This window comes from Haliotis rufescens, unplaced genomic scaffold, assembly GCF_023055435.1.
Source record: "Haliotis rufescens isolate VD_foot unplaced genomic scaffold, xgHalRufe1.0.p SCAF_15, whole genome shotgun sequence".
Taxonomy (NCBI): Eukaryota; Metazoa; Mollusca; class Gastropoda; order Lepetellida; family Haliotidae; genus Haliotis; species Haliotis rufescens.
Genome location: NW_025963835.1, coordinates 9,909,262 through 9,926,690, shown reverse-complemented (window position 1 = coordinate 9,926,690; position 17,429 = coordinate 9,909,262). Strand labels below are relative to the sequence as shown.

Below are 17,429 nucleotides of genomic sequence, written 5' to 3'. Positions count from 1 at the left end.
ACAAAAGTCTGTCTCAAAATCAATTCATGTGCGTCCATGTCCTAAGTATTATCCAACCTATTAAAGGCGTGGGTTCCAAATCTAGCATTCACCATCTTAAAAATGGGGACGACTTATTAACAGATACTTCAGACATTGCCAAAAGTTTGGCGAAACGTTCTTTTTCATGGAACTATGTCCCTAAATTTCACATATATCAAAAGCTGAAAGAAAAGAAAGCTACTAATTTTAATTCAGATAATGGGGACGATTATAATGGAATCTTTTCTATTCATGAGCTCCATACTACCCTGATAATTAGTCCAGGCAATCTGGGTCATTTTTTCACTCAACTTGGAACAAATTTGAACAGAATTTATTTCACAACTCGCTGAAGTATAGTTAACACTTTTAGAGAGAAACTACGTCACCAGAGCGCCCTTGTGGCCCAAACTTTCAAGATGGCCGCCAAGAGCTTGATGGTTAGACATAGAATATCAATACACTGTTGGTCTATGATGACATATTTGAGTGATTTCAACTTTTACTTTGGGGTAAACAGACCCCAGGATCTGTGTAGAATACTCAATCATTTGCATAAATCTAATATAACCACCAAACATCAATAGTAATCTCTTAAATGACATGTTTTTGCGAGATGAATTTCGATGTTGATTGTTATTGTCTGAATCTACTTATCAATATGACAATAAATGCTGTAACAAGTTTCGTTTTCATTCATGTAAATACTTGTTGGAAACAAGTATGACCTATTTGAGATCTTCACAGAATTTACTCAAAACCAGTTGTTTCACAAAGAAGTCGATGAGTTATAACCCTTGTAGTTCATTTGCGGAAATTCAATATAACCACCAAATACCAATATTTGAATATACATCTGAAAACATTTTAGCCACTGTTCATTCCATTATATGATTGTGTGATTCATGAAGATTATTACGCGAAGAATAGTGGCAAAGTTGTCATCGTGAATACTGTAGATATACGTTGCAAGGTCATTACACCTGTGATAGATTGACATGGAACTTTGAATGTTACAGTTACAAATATTCAGTATGGATTTTGGAAAGTTAAAGGACTGTTTACCATTTATTCTGGTTAGAGTCATTTATTTAAAATGCAACTTACTGAAAACCAACATGCAGTGTCTTCTTTTGCTATCTATAAAAAACATAACAGACCATGTAAACGTTAGTATTTTAAACGATTAAAAAGTTTTTTAAACATGATTTTTGAGAAGTCGTTTGCTTCAATTAATATCCACGTTTTCATCATTGTTTCATGAAAATAAACAGTTTATCGAAGGTTTTTATCGTCAATTGTGGATGATTTTTTATTTGTTGTCATAGAAAAACATAATACTTTTGAAAGATTACACCAGTAATGTTTAAATAAAGTCCATTAATGGTATCTTAAAATGGCTTTAACTTGTGAAAAGTTAAAACAAACTGCATACGACATCTCATGGAATCATAGATTGTATTCGTCTTCAGGGCGTATGGCTTAGCCTTGGATTCTTTAAAACTTTACACATATTCATAGTCTGTTTGTGGAGCCTGATGAACCATCCCTAAAACAATTTCGCATAAAATTGAAACTTTTACATAAATTGTTAATTTATATACTTCTTCTTTTTCTCTTGGTGTGGAAAGGCCCTGAACACATCACAGCATCGCCATGGTCACCAACCAAACAAATGTCTCACCCACTATAATCACATGCATATTAACAAGACAAACTGACCACTTGACACAACCTGCAACATCAGGCTCTTTCTTAGAATGGACAGGCTAAGTACTGTGATGTGGGGATGGTTGGGTGGGCAAATGGCTTGTGCGATCAGATGAGTAATAAATATACGATTGATTGGAAAATGTTCAAATTTTTAAACCTATCCTATCTCACATGCTATGCATTTCATTCCACGGTTGGATTGTGGGTCGCATATACTCTAGCCTGTTATAGACTGCAACCTTGACACGTACACGAGGAAGCTGGTGTTAAGCAATGCTTTAACCACAAGATTGTTTCACAATTAAGGGCCCCCGTGGGGACCTGGTGTAGATAAGAATGTGTCCTCAGCACCCCATTGCTGGTCGTAAAAGGCGACCGAATTGGGCAACCCGTTTGCCACGGGTTGCGCCCATTTGTCGGTGGAGGAGGGGAGTCTGGTAGTTGAGGGCACTGGTTCCTGGAACTGTGTTCCTTTGCCCAGCACACTACTTTGATCCTCACTTCACTTAGACAGGTGTTTGAATCGGTCCAATTCTATCAATCGGCCAGTCACGCCAAGCCCTGTGCGTATCACTTCTAATTTTTATTTTGCACATAGATGTATTTATCACAAATGTATTGCTTGGTCTTTGAAAACACACATATTAAAAATCATATTTTGCCTAGAGTCCTATGGCAGAAGGCGGTGGCTCATGGGCCAATCTAGTAATATTGACCGCTAAATTATGTATGTCTCTAAATTATTGCTATGGGCAGAACCAGCTTGGCAGTAAATTTAGTAGACGAACATAGCTGTTCATGTCATATTTGGTAGAGTTTAACACCTGTAGCCCTGGTGTTTTGCATTTTGGATATCCAATGCCATAAGAAACTGTCCTTGTTGACACTCGATGATGGGTGGGGGGCAGGGGTGCCGAACCGCTTACTCTCATTATGTCTGAAAAACACTCTGGTTAAAAAAGAAAGAACTTGGATGCTAGCTCATCTGATGACGAAACTGAACTACAATTGGATTCCTGGGCTCGGCTCATTGTAATCGAAGCATCAGATCATCAACCTGTGAAATTAAACCCGTTTTCCATTTCCAAGGCCATCAATGGCTGCTGTGGTGAAGTCAAGAATGTCCCCCGCCTCCGTAATGGCTCCATACTTGTGCAGTGTGCACGGAGACAGCAATCTCTAAACTTGTTATCACTCAGCCAATTTGCAAATATAGAGGTTGCTGTCTCATCACACAGAACGCTGAACTCATGTCGAGGCATCAAAAGAGACAGAACTCGTTGTCTGAGTGAAGATGAGATTGTCACGAAATTAAAAAAACAAGGTGTAACCTTATTAAACTTTATTATGGTTCATCATATATGGTTGGGCTTGTAAGAGCAATATAAAATTACTTGACACTATTCATCACCAAGGCCTGAAACTTTGCCTTGGACCCTTCAGAACTTCTCCTATTCGTAGTTTGTATGTAGAAGCTGACGAACCATCCCTTTAACACCGTCGGATTAAATTAGCTTTACAATATAGCTTTAAATTACGTTCTAATGACTACAATCCAGTTTGTGACTGTGTTTTTAATCCCCTTTATTTTAATCTATACAAAACAAAGTCTTCTCTTACTGCACCACCATGGCAGTTTGTAAAACCAGAGGTGGCTCTTACATTAACTAAAGTGAACAAATCCAAAACCAATCAACTAATTTATCAACAAGAATATAATCAATTATGAAGCTTTTACACTACCTACAAATCTATCTTTACAGACGGATCCAAGGATGGTGACGCACTTGTCATCGCCACTGTCATTGAATGCAGGACTACATCCATAATACCAGATAACTGTTCAATTCTAACAGCCGAATCAAAAGCCATATTAACAGCACTAGAATACTTTGTATTCTATTAAAGCATAAACAATTAATTCTATTTTCCGACTCTCTTTCCTGTCTTTAAGCAAACAGTCTTCCAAACATCCGCTTTTAGTAGAAATTTTTGAATTATCTAAAGAATTATCGAACTTGCTACTGGCCAATACGACATCGTTTATTACTGGTTACCAAGCCATATTAGCTTCATTGGTAACACATTGGCTGATACTGCAGCTAAAGCAGCACTCAACAAATCTGTGACACCACTTCTGATTCCCATACACTGATTACAAGCCCGTTATTGGATCTTATATCCGAGATCTGATGCAAAAGAAGTGGGACAACAAAGTAGGTACTAAGTAGGTATTAATAACTTACATGCCATTAAACCAAATATTGATTACATCTACTTGGGTTGTCATTGAAGAGGTCATTATGCGACGATGTCGTATTGGCCATTCCCATTACACCCCTGAGTATTTGTTGAAATGTGAGGATCCTCTATTTTGTATCCCTAGGGATGAAAGAATCACGGGGTTGAAGTAGCTTAAAATTATTGTCCCCCTGGGAGGAAATGTAACACTACATCCTTCACAGTACCTTTAATCATGCCACAGTTTTAAGAGTCATATCTTTGTTTATTTTAATTAATGGCTAGCAGCTGTAAGTCCCCAAGGTCCCTAGTATGGTGGCCAAACTTTGGTTGCTGGTGATCTCTCGCCCATTCTTATATTGTATTGTTGAATGATAATGTATTCTTTTAAATATTCTAAACTAGTTTTAAAATCGAAACTTTGATACTCTAGTCATTATACTGTCCATCGTTGACAGCTTTTTTTCAATCTTAGTATAATTATTATAACCGTTTCGTCACGATATGGCTGAAATATTGCCGATGTGACGTTAAGCTTACACTCACTAACTCACTCACAATAAAGTGTCAAAAGACATGAACCCGGGAAAGGGTAAAACACTATAAAAATTTAGAAAAAACTTTACTTTACTTGAATACAACATCAAGATATCGGGTATAACATTTGCTGTGTTTCTTCACGTAGGACAACGTTTCAAGAATGACTGCGTAGTTTTGAAGTAGAGAACCTACTCAACCACACCTTCAGAAGGGCTCTCCCGTCAATTAGTTCTTCAAGACAGACCACCACATATGCTCTAAAACTATTTTCACTTTGTCAAAGCTATCAACCATCTGCATGATTGACACCATCGAAATGATGGCGACTTCAAGTAGGTGAAGGCCCCAAAACGTCGGTGAATGTAAATTATTGTAGCAATTAGTACATAGTGGGCAGCAAAGACTGTTGGGACTTCCAGAAACAATCTAGCAAAGGTATAGGCACGAAGAATCGCCGAACGGAGCCAGTGATGGCTGTCGTGGATAGTGTGATGAAGAGCCTCTTCTGGGGCATTGATGCATTTCAGAAGTCGTAAGCTAAAAGTGGAGAGCTCTCACCAGACATAAGGGGATGTCATCATGGTCATGTGGGTTCAAAATGGATACCAAAGAGAGGATGGTGAACAGCCCATCTGGTTAGACCGGGCGTTGCTTCTTTGCAATTAAGTCTCAATAAACATCCAGGTAGACTTTTACATGATGCAGCCTTGGGAAAGGTGATCGAGATCAACCTGCTGGTGTTAGTGATCCGAAAGGCCTGTACAGGTAGATCCCTCTCGCCCTCGAGTGTAGAATTGATATGATGATCGATATTGATCCGCTAAATCAGCGGGACAATCTTCATCAGTATGATGTCATTCCTCCCGCTGGTGTTTAGAGTTCTGCGTCTTAGAGATCAATGTCGATCCCTGGAAAGTCGATAGTTGTTGATGTCGATTCTTGTCAGTGGAGTGCAATCGATCTTGAGTTATTCTCTCTGTTAGTGAAGTGGAGGACAAACACGAGGTGCTGATCTCTGCTGGAGTCTGGAGGGAGACTGTGGTCTGTGATGAGCCTCTTTAACGAGTACTAAATTCTCTGGATCAGTGGAGGAAGATAGACAATTCTCGGCTGAGGGTTGGGGAACATAGGGAGGGTTAATAACCGCAGTGGAAGTGGTGCTGTCTTTTGCCAGGACTGTGCGTATGACTGTAGACGTATGTTGAGCAAATATCTGCGGAGTAACAGGCGCAGAAGCGACACGCAGTTGCTAACTTGGTTTTGACGGAAACATTCTCATGTAAAACACTGAGACGTCCAATATGACGTCCTCTTTAACTGATAAGTCAGGATGGCTGCAGAGGGTGGTTTGACGATAGTGGAGGGAACGGCTAGATTGGTCACACGCTTATGTTTCTTTGATGAAAAAGGAACATTCTCTGTCTCTCAAAATGTTTACCGTTGATCGATTTTGTGTTTCTGGCATTTTCTTATTAACAATGGGGCCGTTTTATGGCGAAGTCCGGATTACACAGATTACAAAAAGTTGACTGAAGACATAGCGAAAAGTAAATAATGTATAGGAGATAGTCTACATACTGATGCCACACTTCTCGTTACACTCATGACAATTAGTGAATCAAATTAAGCTGATGATTCAAACATGTTCTCACATCGTGATGATAAGAAAGAGAAAACGTTGTGTCAAGTGGTCGGTTTGGCTTGGTCGATATGCCGGGATTATAGTGTGTGACCCATTTGTTTGGGTGGTGACATGACGATATTTTGATGTGTGTCTGTGTAATTATTTTTTTTAAGCTGAAACTTTGAACAGGGCGTTTCCACACAAAGATCGATAGAAGAAGGAGAAATGCATAGTGTGAGATAGGATAAGTTAAACAAATAATCTTCACAACACATTTCTAATTTACATTAGTCTAGATTCAATCCAGCATATGTCTGCGGTTTTAATCCCCTTTATACAGAACTTCACAATAAATAAGTATCTCGTATTCCGCCTCGTGGAGTAAGAAAACAATGTAATATTTCTCCTGCTAAAATAAATCTTGAAAATATAGCCATCACTCAGCTTCTGCCTTCTCCACCCTGGCTTAGGTCGACCTAACATTAACTAAAGAAATCGGAAAAATCAACTAATTTATCACCCGGCATATAATCAGTTAAAAAGCTTTTACAAGAGTTGCATACAAATATACATTTAAAGATGGAATGAAGGATGGTGACGTAGATGCCAGCGTCACTGTCAATGGATCCAGGTTTCCTGATAACTGTTCCATTTTCACAACAGAAGCCAATGCCATTTTAAAAGCTCTAAAATATATCAATACACAGTCAAAATATATGCAGTTGAGTTGTCAGGCCAGATTTGAAGAGGTCATAAAATTGACGTGACTGTACATTTTAACTCATTAACTGTTACATTCTGCATCCAACCATGGTTTATGAATACATGTATATGGAATTGCAGAGGACAGAGTAATTTTATTCAATTTGGCTGAGACCACCTGAATAAGATCAGGGGCGTTGCTGGTGTTAAGTGGTGTGTGTGCAGATACTGCAAAAGGATTCAACTTAGAGGAGTGCAAATCACTTGGAAACGTAGCCAGTATGCAATACATGTAGATGGTCCCTGATTATTGTAAAACGTACCTATATTTTGTAGGGACAAAATTATCTATGGTGAATGTTAGAGTTTCCTCATCCCTACTCCCTACATGCTACCGAGTTCGACAGTAGTGCAAAGAAATCATGTTTATTGAAGCCATAATGCACCTCTTTGTTTACCTCCGTTACATCATGTGTCAAAAGATTTGGAAAGGAGAATATGTGTATCTAGCTGTGGTGACCACTAAAATTAACGAAGCTGAAAATGATGAAAGCTACCTTAGACTGATGACCACATCATAGGTAGGGGGTGTCAACATAAGTACAGCCACAAGGCTTGTCAGGCAAGTATGTTGGCATAAGTGCATAGACAACATCTTTTCATGTTTCCTTGTCAGTATATATTGAGAAACATGCCTCTAGTCATACAGTGCATGGTATTCTGTCCTACATGGAGGCGATATTATACATTTTAAGATTTCAAAAACAGATTTAGAATGAAACCTATAGGCGTGTCAAAGTATTCATTTGAATGTGATCATTTTACATTTATACGCGTATACACATACAATTCAGCTAACATTTAAAAACCTTGTTTATGATTGTACAGCAAAGTGTATCCCCATGCCATGTGCTACTACTTAGCTTATTACGTCACTGACGTTGGCTGCTGCACACTGCTGCAGGAGTGATGATAAAATCAAGTTATATTACCGAACCATTGAAATTAGTGCGAGCTTCTGTCTATATGGGAGGGTCCATTTACTTCAGACGGAACATTTAGGAGATACATAGGATAAATATAAACCTTGTCACGCACGATTTCAAGTGAACTAAAATATATACGATTATTGCACACGCCAGGAAACACACGGAAACGATGACCATATTGACATACTTGCTCATTTATTTCGTTAGTCACATGAACCTCGGATTACACTTTCATTTCCAAACATGCAAACATTTGGTAACGTTGTCCCTTCGTGCGGCGATGGACTTAATGAGACAACGTATTTCAACTTTCTAAACACATTGTTAGTTCATGTGGTTGTGACAACGTCCATGGTAGTCAACTAAATAGCGATGCATGGACGTAATATCATAACATTGCCACAACGTACAATTACACGTTTCTACAAAATACAATGTCACCACAACGCAACAAAGAAGAAGTTTATTCGGTACCAAAGGCCGCATGGCCAAGAGTACAATACATGAGATAAATATTTGCACATGGACAAGTGGGACAACGGTTTTACTATCTCAATACAACATTTATGATACATTATACAGGCAGATTTCTTTTCAAATATAAAGCAATATTTTTAATTAGCTTAACATTTTTTGTTGCTACTAGATTAAATTTTGCTCGTGATGGATAGTGGTAATAGTAGCTTGGTGTGTAGAGCTTTCTGTTTTCCATATAAAATGGACAAACTAAAAGGAAATGGTATTCATCTTCAATTATATTATGATTAGATTTCTTGCACTTTAGTAAATCAATATTGACTATTGTCATTGTAACGAAAGTGTTGAATACCCAACTTATGGCTCAAACATCGGAATTTAAATAATATGCGGAGAAGATCTTTGTTTGGACAAAGCTCCATAATACATTTCTCTGGTTCAAATACAGACTTATATGTAGATTAATGATTTAGAAATGATGAAGAAATAAGTTTAGCATACCAATTCTGAATCTCTATGTTTGTACATCTTTGCCTAAAACATTGTATAACATGTTATATGCTGCCACACTCCTGTGCGATCCAAACATACGTAAATCCGTCTTCTAATAGCAGCAAACGAACATGTTGTGGCTGCCGTTTTCATCCTGTGATTTCAACATGTCATGACATGCTTTTGGGTATCGACAACTATCCACTTACAAACAGCCTGCGCCAATGCTATATACAACGACTAAAATAATTAACACATAAGTAGGTTCTACCTACTTCGCCTAGTACAGCATTGGTTGATGCTTTTTTATTAACATATAAATATTGTTTCAAGTAAAAACTCTGAATTTTTTAAATATTTGCACGAAAAGTTTAACCCCAAATTTCCGAACATTATAACAATATGGCAGCTATTTTATTGTCAAATATTGTAGATGCTACCTTCAGAGAAATGTTTGGATAATCCTTTGATAAGGTAATAATAGGAAACATAGCCTTTCTGGCTTGTAGTGCTACTGTTTCACACGCTTTTGACCAAATTAATCTGGATGTGAAGACAATACCTAGATATTTATAGTGGGATACTACTTTCATATGTTTACCATCATAAGTCCATTTGTCTGTAATTCTTAGGTATCCGCCATTTCTGAAAACAACAATACATGACTTCTCCAGGTTAACTTCTAGGCCCCATTTGTTACAATTACCTTTTAACACATTAAGTTTTCTTTGTAGGCCTATTACAGTGTCATCAATCAATGTTACGTCATCTTCAAATAATAGCAGTATGAAATCGTTTAGTCCATCTCTAACAAAAACACCTCTCAATCCGCATTTCTTCATTTCATCTACAAGCTCATTCATAAAAGATATGAATAAAACAGGACTCAACAAACATCCCTGGCGTACTCCACATGATGTTGTAAATATTTCAGTTTTCGAATGTCCGATTCTAACACAAGCTGAGACCTTGTCATACATATCTTTTAGAATTCTAAATTTTTTCCCATGTACACCTTACATAAGAAGTACATACAATAGCTTATATCTGTTACATAAGTACATTCATATAATCCTTGACAGTTGCATCAAATCAATCACTGCTGTTACAACGAGTCGGGTTTAGTAAATCCATAAAATAAATAAACCACTTCTCTGCCGAGATATGTATCGTCTCATTACGGTTCTGCAATAGTGCTTTTATTTTAAAACAAAACTTCTTACAATCGCCATCTGCAACTGCTGTACGAATTTCGTCCGCGATCGTATTGTTGAAATGTTGGCACTTCTCTTTGCACAAAAGGCGGAAGTGTCTCTTAGACTGAAAATACCTAGTCAAATTATCATTGGTTCGACATCTCCGAAACGTGTTTAGACGACAATATTTGGTTCTTTTTGCGAGCTCACATTCATGATCAAACCATTTAGGTTGAACACGTTTTAAACCCTGTCGACTGTTACAGTTACCGTTAAGATGATTCCCCATATGTTGCAAGAGCTCCACTAGCTTCTCAGTGGCAGCATTAACATCGAAATGTACTAATAGCAGAAAATCATTCACAGTGTTACTCGAAATGTCAGATATATCAGCTTCATTGAATTGTCTAAGTCCTAAATCTGCCCATTTATATTACACCACCATCGTTTGCGACATTAACAGCGCTTGAAATTTAATTTAACTTGTAAAATACGAGATACTGGGAGATGGTCCGAGTCCCTTCTGGAATGAACAACGTTATCTATAACAGATTGAAAACAGTTAGTAGTTGCTAATACATAGTCAGCTTGGCTTGATCCATTACTTGTAATACACGTGACAGAACCAACTTCATCACCTTTTCTCCTACCATTTACAATGTGTCTTCCCCACAACTTGCATACTTCCAATAGAGCTAACCCATACTTACTCACTACAAGGTCTTGCGTTGATTTTGTCTCGTTAAAGTCATCAGCTCAATACAAATCTGTTAGTGGTAGGTAATTAAAGTCATGATCATCTTTAATTAAAAAATCGCCATTCGACCTAACTCTGGCATTAAGATCCCCTAATAAAAGGATAGGTGTATCACGACCATACATAGCGTGATTTAATAGCTGATACTTTAGAGGCCAACTCTTCAATACCATCAGTCTCAGGGTCCTCGTATAACGTGGATTTTTCAGGGAGTATGTATGGAAACCCAATGATGAAATTTTCCTTAACTCTAAAAAATATACTATTTTGCCATTCTGGAAATAGTCTCTCAAACAAGTGTTCAAATCTCGAGCGTATATAAACAGCAACACCACCGGAAAACCGACCAAACTGCCGTTTTCTCTTTGCTGGAGCTACATGACATAAATAATCAGGAAATAAGTTTACTAGCTTACTGGAGTCACACTGCATAGTTTCGACATAACCGAAAATATCAAATTGTTCACAAAATATCATGAAGGTGTTGTCTTGCAGATGGGAATGTATTCCTTGTATGTTCCACACATTAAGATTGAGCAGTGTAGATGGTGTCGTGTCCCGTACAAGTAGATATGTATCGGTCCTCTAATCTGTGCCACGGTCGGCTTCCTAGGCTGTAACAGACTCCCCATGAGTACTCCCGTTGCCGCGCCTCCTGGGTCCATAAGGCGTCCCTCCATGAGACCCACGATTACGACTCGGTGACTCCCGGTTGGTGTAAGTGAGTCGATTACTGATCTTTCTGAGGTCATCATTTTCAAGGACATAGACTTCGCCGTCTATCACTAACTTGTCATAGGATAGGTAAGCAGTCTTATCTTTTACGTGCACCCACCATATAAGGGATAAGCCCTGCTCTTATCTTTCTGACTCTCTATAATCGTTCGCTACATGTAACATCTCGTTTCCTTTTAGTTTCTCTCTGGCAAGTTCAGTGACGCTTACCTTGTCCTTGTAGGACAGGAACTTCACTATTTTCGGCTTCTGTCTTCCTTGACTTCTTAGACGATGAGCTCGCTCGATATCGATAGTGTCAGCAGTGACCACCCCAAGGTTATCGTGGAGAAAATCCCTCACAAGTTTCTCAGTCACCTCCCACTTTTCTCCAATCACGCCCTCTATGCCATGAATAATAAGATTGTTCCTCCTGCTCTAGGCCTTCTTTATCAAGAAGATGTTCCAGTTTAGATATTCTTTCTTTAAGTTCGACGTTTTCCGACCTCAACTTCGATGATTCATCTTTTATTTCATTTCTGACTGTATCAAACTATTTATTAACTTTACCAATGTCCGATCTTATAATCTTCAAAACATCAGTGCTGTCATCCTCGTATTGGCCAGAATGGCTGTTGTTTGCATTAACGTCGTGAACGCTAGAGTAGACTGTCTAGTTGCCATACTCCGAGCACTCCTTCCGCCACTGCCCCGACTCCGCGGGCCTGGGTTCAGAACATATTTGTAAGAGTCGTGGTATGTACGGGATGTAAATACAGGCATAAACGTTGTTAATTTCACCAACAACACATGACGTCTTGCATATTGTCTTGTCAAACTAACTGGTGTACATTTGACCATGATAAGACATCCAACATCCACTCACATGGATAAACAAATTCAACATGAGCAATATCTTCAGATGTCTTGACAAATATGATCCCGATATTCTTAGTTCTTTCAATAATCGACGTGGATTGCGTCTACATGGTGTAAAAACACCCGATACGGCCTCGCCAACATTCAAGTGAATCTCCCATATTGCACGTGAAATCAGTGATTGTCACGGGTGACTGGTGCGTGACAGCGATTGACAAGCGATTGCCTTCTGATGATGTGAGACTATTGCTTCTTAAAACGACATTAAATTGTAATTTATCGAAACATTTTCGTCACAACCGTACTCACATACGTTTTGTGCATCTTACACCGTGTTTCGTTGTTATTGTTGATGTGTATAAGTCCATTTTGAACTCTTTTCATCAGCTCGACGTGAACACGTCCGATCACACCTGACGCATGCGCACCCAATCCGATGGGACTCCACAGAATAACGTTGGATGTAATATAATAACATTGTAACAGCGTAAACACAGTTGACAATTTTCACAATACGCATTTGAGAACCTATATCAGATAGCCGAATCACAAAGAGTAACGAAGAATGACGCTTATTTTACGATACAACATTGTTCTACCAAGACGTCCTTTCTGGATATCCGAACATTCGCTCGCAACTTGAAATTAAAATAACGTTATTTTTAAGAAGGTAGTGAGTTGTTCCCCGTAGATGTAGTTGTGCAACGGAGATAAACGCAATGGCCGAACGATCACATTGAAAGTGTGCTAGATATGGCAATCAATTTGGGGAGATAAGGTACAGATGATCGACGTGAGAATAGTGAGAATATACAGTAAATACAAATATTAATCTCCACCCTCTGTTCATAAAATGGAGATCGGATTGTTTTCAGGGAGTCATCATTATTTAGATACGGGTAAATATATTTAAACCTGTAAATTATATGGTTGTTTGTGGTACGATGAAACACTGCAGGAAGAATAGAATAATAGTCATTATTTATTTAATATATGGTCACATGAAAATAAACATATGCTGTACAAACCTGAACTGCACATTACAGTTTCCGCTGGTGCGCAGGTCAGAGCATCTTGGCTCCAAAATTGTCCAAGAGAACATTCTCGCAGAAAAACTGTCCAACCAGCTGCCTTTGGCGCACATTGCACATACTTAGAGCAATCACCGGGATATGGATTGAAACCAAATCCTGATGTTACAATACATCCAAGGCACAGATCTGAAAATAATACCATCATTAATTTCATATTTGATTTGATTTGTTTTCACGGAAATGCTAACACACAAATTTTATGTTTTGCATTTCTCATTCCTATGCATACACTATGAATCGTCTGGCATAAAATATGTGAAGAAATGCAGTTTGAGAGAATTAAAGAGCATGGTCTATAATTAAGGACAACGGTCAAATAGACGTAAAAATGGTAATATCGAGAAACTTGAGCCTATGTATCGAGGTCTATTACTAATTGCAAAAAATTGTTTTGAAAAAAACATGACTGAGTAATGGCCACAAGAAGTTTTAGTTTTCTGTATGAGATACATGTTAAATCTTGGCGGATTCGAACCTCTTTAGCAAATCCAGGTGTAATTATTGGTGGGAACAAGCATTTGTAAGTTCAGTTTCATTGGTTTAATTGTTTCTTATGATATTTAGAGAGTAGACATCGCATTTTCAGACCGTAAAGAGCATGGCCAAAGTGCAAAGGTGCAATATCGCAAACAAAACTCGACATATACAAGGTGTTCATTACTGTTGGAGTCAAAATTGCTCTGTAATGGTCATTAATAAAAGAATTCAGTATTGCTGTTGGTCATATTTAAAACTGAATCCAACCATGTGAAATTTGAACTTCATTGGTCTGGTGGTTGCTGAGGAGTAGCTGTTTACAGACGAAGGCGACAGCCATGCCATGACATGAAGTCACTTGACTTTTTGTGAGGTTAGCTAAAATGCGGACACATTTACTGTTTCTAACAGAAGGACAGCTTGATTTTTTAAAACGATCGCCTACCTTTCTCCTCCTTATGAGATAATGATAGAGGGAGTTTGTACTGACCGGAAGGTAGGACAGGAGACGATGAAACAGGTTTCAGTGAGTCGCTCGTGTTGGTTGCATCTAATGATGTAAATCTTGCAGTGCCGTCCGTTCTTTGAGTGAGCGAAGTTGCAAGTGTAGCTGCCGATGCTGTACTGCTTGAAGATGTACGCACATTCCCAGTTACAGGTATTATCCCAATAATTGTAGATACAGGATTACTTGGAACATGAACTGTAGTACTTCCTGCTTCAGGAGTGGTAACTGGAGTACTTCCCGTTTCAGTAACTGAAGTATGTCTTGGAACATAAACTGTAGTACTTCCTGCTTCAGGAGTGGTAACTGGAGTACTTCCCGTTTCAGTAACTGAAGTATGTCTTGGAACATAAACTGTAGTACTTCCTGCTTCAGGAGTGGTAACTGGAGTACTTCCCGTTGCAGTAACTGAAGTATGTCTTGGAACATGAACACTAGTACTTCCTGTTTCAGGAGTGGTAGCTTGAGTACTTCCTGTTTCAATAACTGAAGTATGTCTTGGAACATGAACTGTAGTACTTCCTGCTTCAGGAGTGGGAGTTGGAGTACTTCCTGTTTCAGTAACTGAAGTATGTCTTGGACCATGAACTGTAGTACTTCCTGCTTCAGGAGTGGTAGCTGGAGTACTTCCTATTTCAGTAACTGAAGTATGTCTTGGAACATGAACTGTATTACTTCCTGCTTCAGGAGTGGGAGCTGGAGTACTTCCTATTTCAGTAACTGAAGTATGTCTTGGACCATGAACTGTAGTACTTCCTGCTTCAGGAGTGGGAGTTGGAGTACTTCCTGTTTCAGTAACTGAAGTATGTCTTGGACCATTAACTGTAGTACTTCCTGCTTCAGGAGTGGTAGCTGGAGTACTTCCTATTTCAGTAACTGAAGTATGTCTTGGAACATGAACTGTATTACTTCCTGCTTCAGGAGTGGGAGCTGGAGTACTTCCTGTTTCAGTAACTGAAGTATGTCTTGGACCATGAACTGTAGTACTTCCTGCTTCAGGAGTGGGAGTTAGAGTACTTCCTGTTTCAGAAACTGAAGTATGTCTTGGAACATGAACTGTAGTACTTCCTGCTTTAGGAGTGGTAACTGGAGTTCTTCCTGTTTCAGTAACTGAAGTGTGTATTGGAACATGAACTGTAGTACTTCCTGCTTCAGGAGTGGTAGCTGGAGTACTTCCTGTTTCAGTAACTGAAGTGTGTCTTGGACCATGAACTGTAGTACTTCCTGCTTCAGGAGTGGAAGCTGGAGTACTTCCTGTTTCAATAACTGAAGTATGTCTTGGAACATGAACTGTAGTACTTCTTGCAGTGTTTCTTGATGTACTAACTGGAACTTGAGTACTTCCTGCTACAGGAATGGGAACTTGCGTGCTTCCAGTTGCAGTAATTGAAATATGTTGTGATGTGGGAACATGAACTGTCGAACTTGCTGCGGCAGATACAGGACCTGGAGTCCTTCCTGTTCCAGGATCAGGGGTATTTCTTGATGTTATGACAGGAACTGGAGTATTTCCTGCTACAGGAACGGGAACTTGCGTACTTCCAGTGGCAGTTACTGACGTATTTCTTGAAGTAGGAACATGAACTGTCGAACTTGCTGCGGCAGATACAGGAACTGGGTTCCTTCCTGTTCGAGGATCAGGGGTATTTCTTGATGTTATGACAGGAACTGAAGTATTTCCTGCTACAGGAACGGGAACTTGTGTACTACCAGTGGCAGTTACTGAAGTATTTCTTGAAGTAGGAACATGAACTGTCGAACTTGCTGCGGCAGGTACAGGAACTGGGGTCCTTCCTGTTCCAGGATCAGGGGTATTTCTTGATGTTATGACAGGAACTGGAGTATTTCCTGCTACAGGAACGGGAACTTGCGTACTTCCAGTCGCAGTTACTGAAGTATTTCTTGAAGTAGGCACATGACTTGCAGTAATTCCTGCTGCAGGTACAGGAATTGGAGTACTTCTTAGTGCGGAAACAGGTGTATTTTCTACTGCAGCCTTAATTGGTAGACCTACACAAATACCAACCATATGAGCATTAAAATAACGGATTACATATGTTTTTTTTATTCCTACAGTCATGTCGTACAACAGAAGACAATATGCCATCCAAAAGTTAAAAAGGGTAAGCAAAAATTCGAACCCTTTTATCTTGTCAACTAAAGTGAGTTAAAATTTAGCGTCACATCGGCAATATTTCGGCCATATCATTACGAGAAGTTATCTGACATAGATAGATAGATAGATAGATAGATAGATAGATGTGTGCGTATGTATGTGTGTGTGTGTGTGTCACACCGTCAGTCAGCCATTTTGAGAATAACAGACAAATGTATAAATGATATATTTGCGAATGGCGTTGGTTTCGCTGTTGTCTTACTGGATTCTCGACTAACTGAAATCGTATAAACTTCACATTTAAAACATATTCACTTTAATATGATCTCAAGTTCGGAAGAATGACTTCCCGACAGAAGAGACTTTCTGTGTGGTCATGCCATACGTTCCATGACAACACAGAAAGACTCCTCCGTTGCGTCACACATACCAAATGAGATTGTGTATCCAATCCTTCGAGGCACTAAATAGAGATAGCAAAGATTTTAAGAATTGACCAACGTTACACAGTTTAGCCATCGCTCTATGAAGGTGTAAACTCCAATGAACTCATACAAAGTAAACGTTAATTCTTAAATATGTACATTCACAATCGGTCTGGAGTATATATCGGGCCAGTCTTCTCTTTCACTGTGATACTGTCAAGATGAAATTCAGACGCGAGCACATTTCAAATACATTGGCAAGCTGATCAAGGTGAGCGGACAGAATAGGCATCGCTATGCCCCGCATGCAACTTTTCACATGCTGTGTACACGAGTGAGTTTCATTGTGCATATCACGAATGACCCTCATCCCTCTCCCAAATGTGCACGAATGACCCCCATCCCTCTCCCAAAAGTGTCCTTTACCAATTACTTCGCCAATTAGTAAATATATATCTACAATTACA

At 38.9% G+C, this 17,429-nt stretch overlaps 1 protein-coding gene across 1 annotated transcript in view; it reads right to left on the bottom strand.

Annotated features, from left to right (window-relative positions):
- Positions 1-17,429, bottom strand: part of LOC124147159 (mucin-5AC-like) — a 77,288-nt gene that overhangs the window by 47,857 nt on the left and 12,002 nt on the right. The window contains exons 2-3 of the mRNA XM_046517771.2: positions 14,407-16,431; positions 13,374-13,565 (exon numbers count right to left, since the gene is read on the bottom strand). Coding sequence (XP_046373727.2) covers positions 13,374-13,565; positions 14,407-16,431 — 2,217 coding nt within the window. The remainder of the gene's footprint in view (positions 1-13,373; positions 13,566-14,406; positions 16,432-17,429) is intronic.